Genomic DNA, 13,941 nt, shown 5'->3' on the forward strand with positions numbered 1-13,941 from the left:
TTTCTTTTCCTTTTTCACAGACCAATTCAGAGGTAACAGTCAATTAGCTTGAAGAAATAAAAAATCTTCTTAAGACATCATAAATATATTATTAAAAAATTACTGCGTTAAAATATTATCAAAATGCTGACCTTTTCTTAGCAGTTACAGTGCTTTCACAATAAAACAAGGATAAAAAATTTTTCACAATATCTACCGTATCTTGTAGCATTTTTAACTGCTTCTAGCCCTGGTGGTGCTTTCGGGTAATCACAAAATACTTTGCATAAAGTTATATACATAAAGACGACATATCTCAAGGATTGATCTGTGTAAAAGGAAAAGAAAGGTTTGAAAAATTATATAATTTTATGTAAGTCTATAGCTTCAAATGAAGCTAATCCTTGGGATATGTTGTCTTTATGTATGACTTTATGGAGAAAACTTAAAGTAAAAATATTAATTTTTACCTTATTTAAGATTTAATTATATGTAGATGTTATTTATGGTTGGATTTGAGTATCTGTCACTTAATCATATTCATGTGATTCATAAAAAGTGAGATATGATGCTTAAAATAGATTAATAATAAGCTATAAATTTATTATAGTTGTTCTATTTCAATATTATTAAAAATAAGTTTAATATTCTTAGTTTCTTTATGCTACTTACCATTTTTTTAAATTATAAAAAATTTATTTTACTTTTTATTTATAAAATGTCAATTAACAGCTTATGTAACTAATGATACTTTATTACTTAGAAGTTCACATGATATTATAGAAGGCATCAAATACAGATAATTAAAATTCACTGTTTCATTTTAAAAAGTAGGCCAAAATAAAAAAATTATTTCTAAAATATTTGAAAAATTAATTATCAGTTTCTCAGCAGAAGGAATACATATAGTCTTGTAGCCAGGAATAAATCATTTGGAGGCTTGAAGGGCAAGCTGAAAAAATTTTCACCATTTTTTTCTCTTTTCTAGCCAGCATTAGCCCTGTTAGCTGAAGTCTAAGTGTAAAAAAAGTAACAGTAGACTAAGTTTATGTGATGAAAGTGAGAGTATACGTTATATATATACTGCATATGGGTACTGCTGCACTAAGCTGAGGGGGGCTTAGCTATCTGATAGCTGTGACTCTCAATATATATTTCTAATTATTAATTTGTTTAGTTATTTTTTAGAAATAATTTTATAATCATTTTGTTTCATTTAGTCTCATACTATAAAATATAATTTCTTAACTTTTTTTGTAGTTTTATGCATAAAACATTGAGTAATTTTAACCAAAAGGAAATTTTAATGCAAAAATTAAAACAAAAATTTGTTCATATTACAGACAAGAATATTAGTAACTCATAGAATTTCAGTTTTGCCGGAAGTTGATACTATCATTGTAATGAATGATGGAGTTATATCTGAATATGGCACTTACAAGGAACTTCTTAACAGACGAGGTGCTTTTTCCCAGTTTCTTCTTCAGTTTCTATCTGAGTCTGTAGAAGAAGTAGATTCATTACCAGATGATGAAATTCAACTTTTTGAAGCATTAGCACCAACAATAGGGGCACCACCAGAATTGCAAAGGTAAAATTATGATCTAATAATAAAATTGTTAAATGATATTTTGAATAAAATTTATCATTTAATACGTGGATATCACCACTTAGTCCATATATTTTCTTAGCAACTTATCTTCAGTGACTTCTATGAACAACTTCATTGAGATCTGTATTTATTTATTACAATTATTTAAGTTTATTTTAAATGTTTCTGATAGATATTTCCATTCAGAAATTCTGTTAGGACAGATTTTGCATTTAATAAAAGATTATTTTCCATATATTCCATATATATGATGTAATTATACAATATAACTCAGGATTCAACTTCATACCTTTTAAAGTATAATACTTGGCCAATATATGAGATATATGCTCAGAGAATAACTTCCAGCTTTGCATACAGTCTGTGGAGGTAGCATGATTTGGGTTCATCAAAACATTGTTGTATCTTCTTGCTTCTTCCTTCTTCCTTTCTCTACAGTTGAATGCATTTTAATAAGACAATGATTTTAGCAAGATGAAGAGGTGATAACGGTCACATAATGCTCAGTAAAGAATCAAATTTTGTGAACAAGGGGTTATAAAATAATAACATGGGCTTATAAATAACAAGGGAATAAAGTATCATGATTTTAAATATTTTAAATTAAAAAAACATATATTTGTGTATTCTGTGGTGTGACGGGTTAATGAAAAACTGTATTATACAAGAATACACCACATATTAACACAAATTTCAACTAAATATCGAGGAAATCATTTATTTACAGTTAATCTCCAATTTAATTTTAATACATAATCTCGAAACCGTCCATGATACAAAATTATTCCTCTTTTCCTCTCTTTAACAAAGCTCGTCTACCCGATTGCACGTTCGAGTCCCAAAGCCGACCAGTACACAACCAGTTGTGACCGTATTATAATAATACTTATAACTAACTAAATCTAAAATATAAACTAATATAATCTAGGTTAGAGAGAAGTCCCCCTTATCTGTGCGACAAATTGGGCAATCTTCCGACGTACACTCCCTGACCGCATGGATTTGTTCCCTCATCTTCCTCACGTGCTTCTCCATGTCCCCTCGCTTGCTTCTTCCAGAATGAATAATGAAAGTAAAGTCCTCCTACACTGCCTTGTCAGTTGTTGCCCCCTTTTCAGCGCAAATCTAGCCAGAAAGTGCAAATGGGTCAGAAGAGTCAAAAGAGGAAAAACAGTGCAGGTTATTTAAGTAGAAAGAGGAAATTATAGATAACATAGGATATTATAGACTAAAACATACATATACATGGTGGGATACACCGCAATTCTTGACAATAAATGACTTGTCATTACATGACTTTGGTAGACATGTACTGTACATTTCACCATACATTGTAACTGTTTCTTTATGCACTTCCTCTGTGATCAATCCTTTGACTCATAGAAAATGAACAATTAGGCACTATTCTTCTTATGTACACTTTTGTAATACACCATCCATGTTAAACTGGCTGTGGTTGAGTAATTGCGACATGCAGAGATATAGCATTTGCCGTGATTTGTTACTAATGGGTGCTGATATTTATTGTTGAAAATGCACAATGAATTTTAAATGATTTTCAGTTTGTGCAGATTTCTGACATATATTGACTCATTCTGATATATGAAATCAGAATAGACTCTTATTCAATACAAAATCTGATCTATGGGAAACTTCTAACTTCTGCATGAAAATAATTTATACAAAGAATTATGTTAAAACTATAATACATTTTCTATAAAATTAGTAATCAGTACAAAAATTGCTTAATTCAAAAAAATAAAAATATTAGTTAATATTACTGAATACATTATTTTCTTAGTAATGAATAACTCCATTAAAAATATTCACAAATTACAGAAGACTAAAAAAATTTTCTTCATATCTTGTCCTTGTCAACATCCCAGGAACACAAGAGTCTTTACTGGTGGAGTCTACCTTTTATTTGAGGCTACTCATCTATCTCTATATGCAAAATCATTGAAAAAATTCCTTGGTGAAGGCACAGTTTTAATAAAAATATATTAATTAATAAATTTAATGACCAGGAGAATAATAAATAAAAATATTCAAAAATTAGAAGAAACTAAAAAATAGTCTTCATATCAAGGACAAAATATGAAGACAATTTTTTAGGTTCTTCTGATTTGTAAATATTTTTAATATTTATTATCCTGACCATTACATTTATTAAATAACTCTATCTTTAATCAATGAGATCAATTAAACACTAAAATTTTAAGGACTTTAGAAATTTATTTGCGAATAAACATTTTTTTGAGACATTTTATTTTGTTAGTATAATTAGAGTAAAAACGGTCCTTAAATCAATTTAAATTATGTATCAGGACATATTTTTTAATTATTTGTTGTGCATTGCATCATGGAATGATATAGAATTTATATGATTCAATTTTAAATGATCTGAATCTATCTAGAAATAACAAATATATATGTTTAATACATGAAAGTGCTGATAACAAATACTTCAAAAGGGTGATGTTTTTCAGAATTGTGTTGTAGATTTTAATGCCCATAGCAAAGGTTCCAAGTTATTGCTTTCCTTCTTATTTATAATATGGTTTATAATATGAGATTACATAGCTATTATTTTCTATATAAGCATATAGAACTTATGTTTAAACTCCAGAAGTATAATCTCTGTTTTATTCCATCTTTTGCTTTTTTATTTCCCATCCATGAGTTGATGTTCAGGTAGTGTAATTGGCAACATATCTGCACAATAAACAAAACTTGTCAGTTCTAAGTTATTCTGATTAATCTTTTCTTCCAAAATAGTTTAAATTATTAAATTCAATTCAAAAAACTTAATATAATTATTAAATTTAACACAAGATGGTGGTTTTATTATTTATTTTTAGTCCAAATTATATATTATCTACAGAATATTAACATGCAACTCAACACAAAATGGGTAATGGAAATTTTGAATTGTTCAGTGGAAATCCTATATTTGTGAAGTAATTAAATGTCAGATTCTGGATTTTATAAGGTTTTATTTCTTCTGGTTATGTTAAAATTAAAATATTTACTTAAATTACACTTGAAAAACAAAGAACGTGAAAAAAAGGGTTTACACAGGTTTTATTGTATATTTTATTTGCCTCAAGAAAAAAAGAGTTATGGAAGGAATGTTGGTAAGATTTACCATTTGTATCAAATTTAAACAATTGATATTTTTCATGCAGTTGCAATATTAAATATCATCGTTTAAACCAGTGTTTTCCAACCCGTGGGTTGCAACCCCCAGGTGGGTCACAAAGCCATATACGGGGGGTCGCGGGTAAAAGAAAAAGTCAAGTGTTTGTAGGTTTTACACTACAATTTCAGTGAGAAGGCTGTGCCTGTTTATTTACAGTACAATTAGTTTTTCAATCGATATTTAAATTTCAACAAAAAAAATTAAATACGTAGTTTTTAAAATCACTGACATAGTTTTAATTAATATGATGGTGGGGGGTCGCCAAAATTTTTTAACTTGTAAAAGGGTCACATATTCAAGAAGGTTGAAAAACACTGGTTTAAACTATAATCTACATTCTCGAACCATGGAGCACTTATCATATAGTAAATTATATCACATTCAAGTGCACAGTGCACACCGTGCAATGTCTAACAATTAAGATTGAATGGTGATTGAAATTAATAAATAATTATACAGATTTGTGTTGTTGTCCTTATTTTCAATTTATGTCTTTTAGAACAGTTTATAAATGCTAGGATTTATCAGCTTGGCCAAAACAAAACTTGTGCAGTAGGAAAAAACCTTTAGAGTAAGGTCTGGTATATCTATAAATTTAGCTAGCTAAGTTCTAGCTCAACAGTTAATTTGGCTTTATCATTTGATCATTACAATAATTCAGTCTTGATTGTTTATATAGATTAATCACATTTTAATTTGAATAATATAAATTTTATAGACCCTGGAAAATCATGTTCTGTGATGCAACTCACAATGAATAGTTGAATACATGTTCTGGTATCTAATTAGAATTGATTTAAAGACTGTTTTTTATTCAAATTATTCAAATTTATTCAAATTTCTCAAAAGTTTAATTGTAAATAAATCTTTCAATTTCTTAAAACGTTAGCATTTAGTTTCTGTTGTTTATTACAGAATACATTATTAGGTACTAAATTTCTAAGTTATCAAAGATAGTTCAATTTAGCAATTAGTTTTTTATGATAAAAATATATTCTTCATTAATTTTATATATTCTTATAATTACAGACAATTGTCTAGAGTGAGTGGTGCAGAAAGTGAATTATCAGAATCTGGTGACATAAGAAGGAGGCTTTCCAAACAGTTTAGTGTGTCTGATATAAAACATGACTTTTCGAAATCTGAAAAAGACAAAATAAATATTAGAAAAGAAAAAAAATCAAAATTAACTGATGCTGAAACTATTGAAGTTGGATCTGTGAGTCTTTTTTTAAAACCTTCCTACATATTATATTAGTTATTTGTCAAAATTTTAACATTTCCATTTAAAATTATTAACAGGTGAAATGGAGTGTATATTTTCAGTATTTTAGAACACTTGGATATTGTGGTATTTTTATAACAGTAATATCATATGCTATTTCAAGTTCTTTTAATATTGCTACAAATGTATGGTTAAGTTTGTGGAGCAATGATGCTTCAGATCCTGAAAAAAGATATGATACAAATCTCAGAGATTTACGACTTGGTGTGTATGGGGGTCTTGGAGCATCAGAAAGTAAGTTTTTTAATAATTCAATGAAAATTGCAGGTTTCAGAGATTAAACAAAAATCATTGTAATAATATTGTATTTTAAAATTACACATATTTAATTTAAGTTACATAAATTTTAATAACAACAAAAATATGATTATACATTTAAAGTTTTATAATTAAGAAAATTCAAATTTATTCTTAATTTTTTAAGAAATATTTTATTTTATTAAATTAATTATAATTTTTCATAAAAATAATTTTTCAATTTGTTAAAAAAGTTCTTTAAAATAAAGAAATAAACTGCTTGTAACTGTATATTTTATAAAACATTTTATTAGTTTTCACTTATCAAAAGCATTCTAAAATTAATTTTAAATTAATATAGTTTTAACACAAAATCCTTTATATTTTAATTAATATTAGTGATCTGAAATTATAATTCATAATATCAAATGTAAAGAAGCAAATGAGTAAAAAATAATTAGAAATAACTCATATTTATTTGAAGTTTGTGTTTTCCAAAGTATCACATGAGAAAAAATATCATGTAATACACACAAATGCACACAGACCACAAACACATGAGATCAACACAAAATTGTCATCAAAATAGTTTTTTTTTTACACAACTACATACAATGCCTTCAGATAATTTTCTGTAAAGCCCATTTCTGTTTTCTTGCAATTTTCTGTTGGTCATAGGTTTTGCCTCACCAACAGGCTGGCTGCATCGAGTACCTAAATAGGGATCAGTTTTCCATAGAAAGTCCTCCTGAAAGGCATCTCCTTGGCAGATTACCTATGTATTGCATTGCAGTATCTCATCAAACTAAACCAAACCATTTTCTGTATAACTATCCAGGAGATCCATTGTTTTTGATTTTACCTCTTCATACAAAATAGGTTTCTTTGGGCACAGACTTGCTCTTTGGGAAGAAGAAAAAGTTTCAGTAAGCAAGATCCAATGAATATGAAAGCAATAAAGTACAGAGATTTGTTTTTATTAATCAAAAACTGCTTTACAGAAAATGCTTTATGGAATGGCTTGTTATCCTGATACAAGATTCACTCGTTTCTTTACCATATTGGCCATTTCCTTCTCACTCACTTGAAGAATTTAGTCAAGATTTTAATATAGTAGTGTTGATTGACAGTCTGGCCAATGAGAACCCAGTTAGCTATCAAAGCATCTTGGATGTAGAAGAAAGCAACTACCTGGGCAATCACATTTTTTATACTTTGCATATTGTGCCTTAAAGTTTTCATGCCAATCAAAAAAATATGTTTGAGATATACAATCTTCACTGTAAATTTCTGTCAATAATTGTAAAGCTTTCTTCATGAATTTCTTCAATTTGATGAGAAAATTGATGTTAACTCTGTTAGGTTTTTGAATCAGACATTTATCACAATAGTATTTCTATACAAAAACATTCATTCATTGCCACTTACAAGTGAGTAAACCTGCCACATCATGAGAGCACAGTTCAAGTTCAAATACCATACTATATATTTGTCCTCTCTCATTATTGACGCCTGAATTATTGAATCAGTCTTATTACTTGTGCTATTTAAGTTGTTAATGATTGATAACAATATGGTTATACAGTAGAACCTCGAAAACTCGGCCTAATGTGGACCGAAGGGTGGCCGAGTTTGTGAAAATGCCGGGTTATCGGGAATGGGGTTAAAAAAAATAAGTACGAGTGTTTCCTCAGAAAATACTGTACTGTACTTGTATGTATTGTTTACTTGAGAATATAACAGAGAATAAACTGCCCAAATACCCTTAAACAAAGGAAAAGTACGTCCTTTATGAAGGCATAGAGCCTTTACTACATGAAAATGAAAATTAATGAATACACTGTGTACAGTAATTTACCTGATAAGACAGACCTCAGAAAAATACTTTATGAGAGCTTTTATACTTTTATAAAGCTGTCTATAATGAAAATTAATTAACTAAGGATTTTTTTGCCCTGCCAGGGTGTGGCCGAGTTATCCGGAGTGCCGGGTTATCGAGAGCCGAGTTCTCGAGGTTCTACTGTAGTCAAAATAGAACTTTTAAGTTATATTTTAATGATAATTTAAGTATTAGAATGATATAAACTTTTGTATTTTCTTTTGTAGCTGTATTTATATTTATTGGTGCATTATCTATGAATCTTGCATGTCTGCGTGCATCTAAAATTCTACACGATGAAATGCTGGTTCGTATATTGCATGCGCCCATGTCCTTCTTCGACACCACTCCCATGGGTCGGGTTTTAAACAGATTTTCTAAAGATGTAGATACAACTGATATAACTATCCGATTTAATATTCGCATGATGCTTGTTCAGGCATTTCGATCCTTAGTTTCTTTTATCATTATTTGCATGGAAACTGCTTTATTTCTGGTGGTAGTAATACCTATCGGCATAATATATTATTTGCTTCAGGTATGGGATGGCAACTTCTATATTTTAACGACTTAACTTTTATAAATAAAGTCTAAAGTGTGAACAATTAGGATTTGGAGAGTAAAAGCATTTGTTATTGTAATTTCAGAAATTTTACATTCCCACATCGCGACAGATGAAGAGACTCGAATCTGTAACACGTTCTCCGATTTATGCGCATTTTTCTGAAACAATAACAGGAACTTCATCCATTCGAGCTTATAGAGCTGCACAAAAATTTATCGATGAGTCAAATAATCGCGTAGACACCAATCATTCCTGTTATTATCCGAGTTTAGCAGCAAATCGGTAAGATCATTTCTTAATTTTTAAATTAATTTTAACGAAAAAAATGCCATAAATTTTAAATATAAATTACTGCTTTCGTATGCAGATGGTTGGCAATAAGATTAGAATTTTTAGGATACTCCATAGTATTTTTTTCTGCATTATTTGCTGTTCTTACTAAGAATGATTTGAATCCCGGAATTGTTGGATTATCTGTCAGCTACGCTTTAACGGTAAAAAACAAATCCTTTTTTTTGTAATTATTTTAAAACATAAATGTTAATAATAAAATTTTTTAAATATAGATAACGGCTAATTTAAATATGTTGGTTCGAGCGAGTGCCGATGTAGAAACAAATATAGTTTCGGTGGAACGTTGCCTGGAATACAGCGGAATTAATACAGAGGTATACAAATAATAATAACTTAGATAAATTAAATCTAAATTTTTATATAAATTAAGATAAAAATTAGATTATTACAAATCTTTAGGCTCCTCGTTATAATAAATCAACCAAACCAGATGATTCCTGGCCGAAAAATGGAAATATCAAATTTGAAAATTATTCTACGAGATACAGAGAAGGATTAGATTTAATTCTGAATGATATAACATGCGACTTTTCTGCTGGTGACAAGGTATAAATATTTGTTTTCTATTATTTAGATTGACAGTAAATACTTTTAATTGAAATAGTAGTTAAATCTACTCTTATTCACTCGCAATGCAATCAAATGTTATCAGGATCGTTCAGATTGTTTTATTATTATTATTATTATTTTACAAATTGTCTCAGATCATTTAAAAACACCTGTTGTATTTATTTTTTCTTTCAGATTGGTATTGTAGGAAGAACCGGCGCTGGAAAATCATCGCTAACGTTATCTCTCTTTCGAATTATTGAAGCGGCAGCTGGGAAAATCTATGTCGATGACGTCGATATTTCTAAAATTGGGTTGCACGATCTTCGGTCCAAACTTACAATTATTCCTCAGGTAAAATAAAATTTCCATACTTTTGTTATAAGAAGGTGCTCGCGGATATTTGCTGATGGCGTTTTGTAAATATTATGCGATTTTTCATAATTTTGCTTTGCAAAGGATGACATTTTATAAAGATTTTTATAACAATGCTAGAGTGATTTTGACTAAATCGTGGTAAATGATAAAACTATTTCTATCACTTATCACGTAATAAAATATTAAAACTTATGACTTGGTGAAAACCGAGTAAAAATATACTGTCTTCTATGTAAGCATAAAATTGCTATATCGGATTTATCATACAGGAAAAAGGCGAATGGACGTAAAATAGGCTCCTATCCGAATACTCGAAGTGCATATTCTGTCTGAATAAAGCCTATTTTACGTCCATTCGCCTTTTTCCTGTATGATAAATCCGATATAGCAATTTTATGCTCACTTAGAAGACAGTATATTTTTACTCGGTTTTCACCAAGTCATAAGTTTTAATATTTTATTACGTGATAAGTGATAGAAATAGTTTTATCATTTACCACGATTTAGTCAAAATCACTCTAGCATTGTTATAAAAATCTTTATAAAATGTCATCCTTTGCAAAGCAAAATTATGAAAAATCGCATAATATTTACAAAACGCCATCAGCAAATATCCGCGAGCACCTTCTTATAACAAAAGTATGGAAATTTTATTTTACCTGAGGAATAATTGTAAGTTTGGACCGAAGATCGTGCAACCCAATTTTAGAAATATCGACGTCATCGACATAGATTTTCCCAGCTGCCGCTTCAATAATTCGAAAGAGAGATAACGTTAGCGATGATTTTCCAGCGCCGGTTCTTCCTACAATACCAATCTGAAAGAAAAAATAAATACAACAGGTGTTTTTAAATGATCTGAGACAATTTGTAAAATAATAATAATAATAATAAAACAATCTGAACGATCCTGATAACATTTGATTGCATTGCGAGTGAATAAGAGTAGATTTAACTACTATTTCAATTAAAAGTATTTACTGTCAATCTAAATAATAGAAAACAAATATTTATACCTTGTCACCAGCAGAAAAGTCGCATGTTATATCATTCAGAATTAAATCTAATCCTTCTCTGTATCTCGTAGAATAATTTTCAAATTTGATATTTCCATTTTTCGGCCAGGAATCATCTGGTTTGGTTGATTTATTATAACGAGGAGCCTAAAGATTTGTAATAATCTAATTTTTATCTTAATTTATATAAAAATTTAGATTTAATTTATCTAAGTTATTATTATTTGTATACCTCTGTATTAATTCCGCTGTATTCCAGGCAACGTTCCACCGAAACTATATTTGTTTCTACATCGGCACTCGCTCGAACCAACATATTTAAATTAGCCGTTATCTATATTTAAAAAATTTTATTATTAACATTTATGTTTTAAAATAATTACAAAAAAAAGGATTTGTTTTTTACCGTTAAAGCGTAGCTGACAGATAATCCAACAATTCCGGGATTCAAATCATTCTTAGTAAGAACAGCAAATAATGCAGAAAAAAATACTATGGAGTATCCTAAAAATTCTAATCTTATTGCCAACCATCTGCATACGAAAGCAGTAATTTATATTTAAAATTTATGGCATTTTTTTCGTTAAAATTAATTTAAAAATTAAGAAATGATCTTACCGATTTGCTGCTAAACTCGGATAATAACAGGAATGATTGGTGTCTACGCGATTATTTGACTCATCGATAAATTTTTGTGCAGCTCTATAAGCTCGAATGGATGAAGTTCCTGTTATTGTTTCAGAAAAATGCGCATAAATCGGAGAACGTGTTACAGATTCGAGTCTCTTCATCTGTCGCGATGTGGGAATGTAAAATTTCTGAAATTACAATAACAAATGCTTTTACTCTCCAAATCCTAATTGTTCACACTTTAGACTTTATTTATAAAAGTTAAGTCGTTAAAATATAGAAGTTGCCATCCCATACCTGAAGCAAATAATATATTATGCCGATAGGTATTACTACCACCAGAAATAAAGCAGTTTCCATGCAAATAATGATAAAAGAAACTAAGGATCGAAATGCCTGAACAAGCATCATGCGAATATTAAATCGGATAGTTATATCAGTTGTATCTACATCTTTAGAAAATCTGTTTAAAACCCGACCCATGGGAGTGGTGTCGAAGAAGGACATGGGCGCATGCAATATACGAACCAGCATTTCATCGTGTAGAATTTTAGATGCACGCAGACATGCAAGATTCATAGATAATGCACCAATAAATATAAATACAGCTACAAAAGAAAATACAAAAGTTTATATCATTCTAATACTTAAATTATCATTAAAATATAACTTAAAAGTTCTATTTTGACTACAGTAGAACCTCGAGAACTCGGCTCTCGATAACCCGGCACTCCGGATAACTCGGCCACACCCTGGCAGGGCAAAAAAATCCTTAGTTAATTAATTTTCATTATAGACAGCTTTATAAAAGTATAAAACCTCTCATAAAGTATTTTTCTGAGGTGTGTCTTATCAGGTAAATTACTGTACACAGTGTATTCATTAATTTTCATTTTCATGTAGTAAAGGCTCTATGCCTTCATAAAGGACGTACTTTTCCTTTGTTTAAGGGTATTTGGGCAGTTTATTCTCTGTTATATTCTCAAGTAAACAATACATACAAGTACAGTACAGTATTTTCTGAGGAAACACNTGAAATTAATAAATAATTATACAGATTTGTGTTGTTGTCCTTATTTTCAATTTATGTCTTTTAGAACAGTTTATAAATGCTAGGATTTATCAGCTTGGCCAAAACAAAACTTGTGCAGTAGGAAAAAACCTTTAGAGTAAGGTCTGGTATATCTATAAATTTAGCTAGCTAAGTTCTAGCTCAACAGTTAATTTGGCTTTATCATTTGATCATTACAATAATTCAGTCTTGATTGTTTATATAGATTAATCACATTTTAATTTGAATAATATAAATTTTATAGACCCTGGAAAATCATGTTCTGTGATGCAACTCACAATGAATAGTTGAATACATGTTCTGGTATCTAATTAGAATTGATTTAAAGACTGTTTTTTATTCAAATTATTCAAATTTATTCAAATTTCTCAAAAGTTTAATTGTAAATAAATCTTTCAATTTCTTAAAACGTTAGCATTTAGTTTCTGTTGTTTATTACAGAATACATTATTAGGTACTAAATTTCTAAGTTATCAAAGATAGTTCAATTTAGCAATTAGTTTTTTATGATAAAAATATATTCTTCATTAATTTTATATATTCTTATAATTACAGACAATTGTCTAGAGTGAGTGGTGCAGAAAGTGAATTATCAGAATCTGGTGACATAAGAAGGAGGCTTTCCAAACAGTTTAGTGTGTCTGATATAAAACATGACTTTTCGAAATCTGAAAAAGACAAAATAAATATTAGAAAAGAAAAAAAATCAAAATTAACTGATGCTGAAACTATTGAAGTTGGATCTGTGAGTCTTTTTTTAAAACCTTCCTACATATTATATTAGTTATTTGTCAAAATTTTAACATTTCCATTTAAAATTATTAACAGGTGAAATGGAGTGTATATTTTCAGTATTTTAGAACACTTGGATATTGTGGTATTTTTATAACAGTAATATCATATGCTATTTCAAGTTCTTTTAATATTGCTACAAATGTATGGTTAAGTTTGTGGAGCAATGATGCTTCAGATCCTGAAAAAAGATATGATACAAATCTCAGAGATTTACGACTTGGTGTGTATGGGGGTCTTGGAGCATCAGAAAGTAAGTTTTTTAATAATTCAATGAAAATTGCAGGTTTCAGAGATTAAACAAAAATCATTGTAATAATATTGTATTTTAAAATTACACATATTTAATTTAAGTTACATAAATTTTAATAACAACAAAAATATGATTATA

The 13,941-nt window shown here is 28.9% G+C and overlaps 2 protein-coding genes across 2 annotated transcripts in view; one reads left to right on the forward strand and one right to left on the reverse strand.

The window, feature by feature from the left end:
* The window catches only part of LOC111612492 (multidrug resistance-associated protein 1-like), a 61,714-nt gene extending 51,674 nt beyond the window's left edge, over positions 1 to 10,040 (forward strand). Inside the window, exons 18-26 of the mRNA XM_023353717.1 lie at positions 1,323 to 1,570; positions 5,823 to 6,012; positions 6,096 to 6,312; positions 8,422 to 8,732; positions 8,842 to 9,041; positions 9,127 to 9,253; positions 9,326 to 9,427; positions 9,513 to 9,659; positions 9,858 to 10,040. Of these exons, the coding sequence (XP_023209485.1) occupies positions 1,323 to 1,570; positions 5,823 to 6,012; positions 6,096 to 6,312; positions 8,422 to 8,732; positions 8,842 to 9,041; positions 9,127 to 9,253; positions 9,326 to 9,427; positions 9,513 to 9,659; positions 9,858 to 10,025 (1,710 nt within the window). The 3' untranslated portion in view covers positions 10,026 to 10,040. The remainder of the gene's footprint in view (positions 1 to 1,322; positions 1,571 to 5,822; positions 6,013 to 6,095; positions 6,313 to 8,421; positions 8,733 to 8,841; positions 9,042 to 9,126; positions 9,254 to 9,325; positions 9,428 to 9,512; positions 9,660 to 9,857) is intronic.
* A 635-nt stretch (positions 10,041 to 10,675) lies between these two features.
* On the reverse strand, positions 10,676 to 12,307 carry LOC111612493 (canalicular multispecific organic anion transporter 2-like). The gene is made up of 6 exons (XM_023353718.1): positions 11,984 to 12,307; positions 11,675 to 11,874; positions 11,463 to 11,589; positions 11,289 to 11,390; positions 11,057 to 11,203; positions 10,676 to 10,858 (listed from the first exon to the last, which is right to left on the reverse strand). Exons 1-6 carry the CDS (start codon positions 12,263 to 12,265, stop codon positions 10,691 to 10,693), a joined length of 1,026 nt encoding a protein of 341 aa, XP_023209486.1. The 5' UTR covers positions 12,266 to 12,307; the 3' UTR covers positions 10,676 to 10,690.
* Positions 12,308 to 13,941: the final 1,634 nt, after the last annotated feature.

Source organism: Centruroides sculpturatus, unplaced genomic scaffold (genome assembly GCF_000671375.1).
Source record: "Centruroides sculpturatus isolate CEXI.00-Female unplaced genomic scaffold, Cexi_2.0 scaffold1708, whole genome shotgun sequence".
NCBI classification, from domain to species: domain Eukaryota; kingdom Metazoa; phylum Arthropoda; class Arachnida; order Scorpiones; family Buthidae; genus Centruroides; species Centruroides sculpturatus.

Coding starts and splice junctions, on each gene's coding strand:
- LOC111612493 (XM_023353718.1), bottom strand. CDS start 12,265: ATGAATCTTGCATGTCTGCGTGCATCTAAAATTCTACACGATGAAATG. Junction 11,875..11,983: donor TAATATATTATTTGCTTCAG/GTATGGGATGGC, acceptor TTGTAATTTCAG/AAATTTTACATTCCCACATC. Junction 11,590..11,674: donor CCGAGTTTAGCAGCAAATCG/GTAAGATCATTT, acceptor TTTCGTATGCAG/ATGGTTGGCAATAAGATTAG.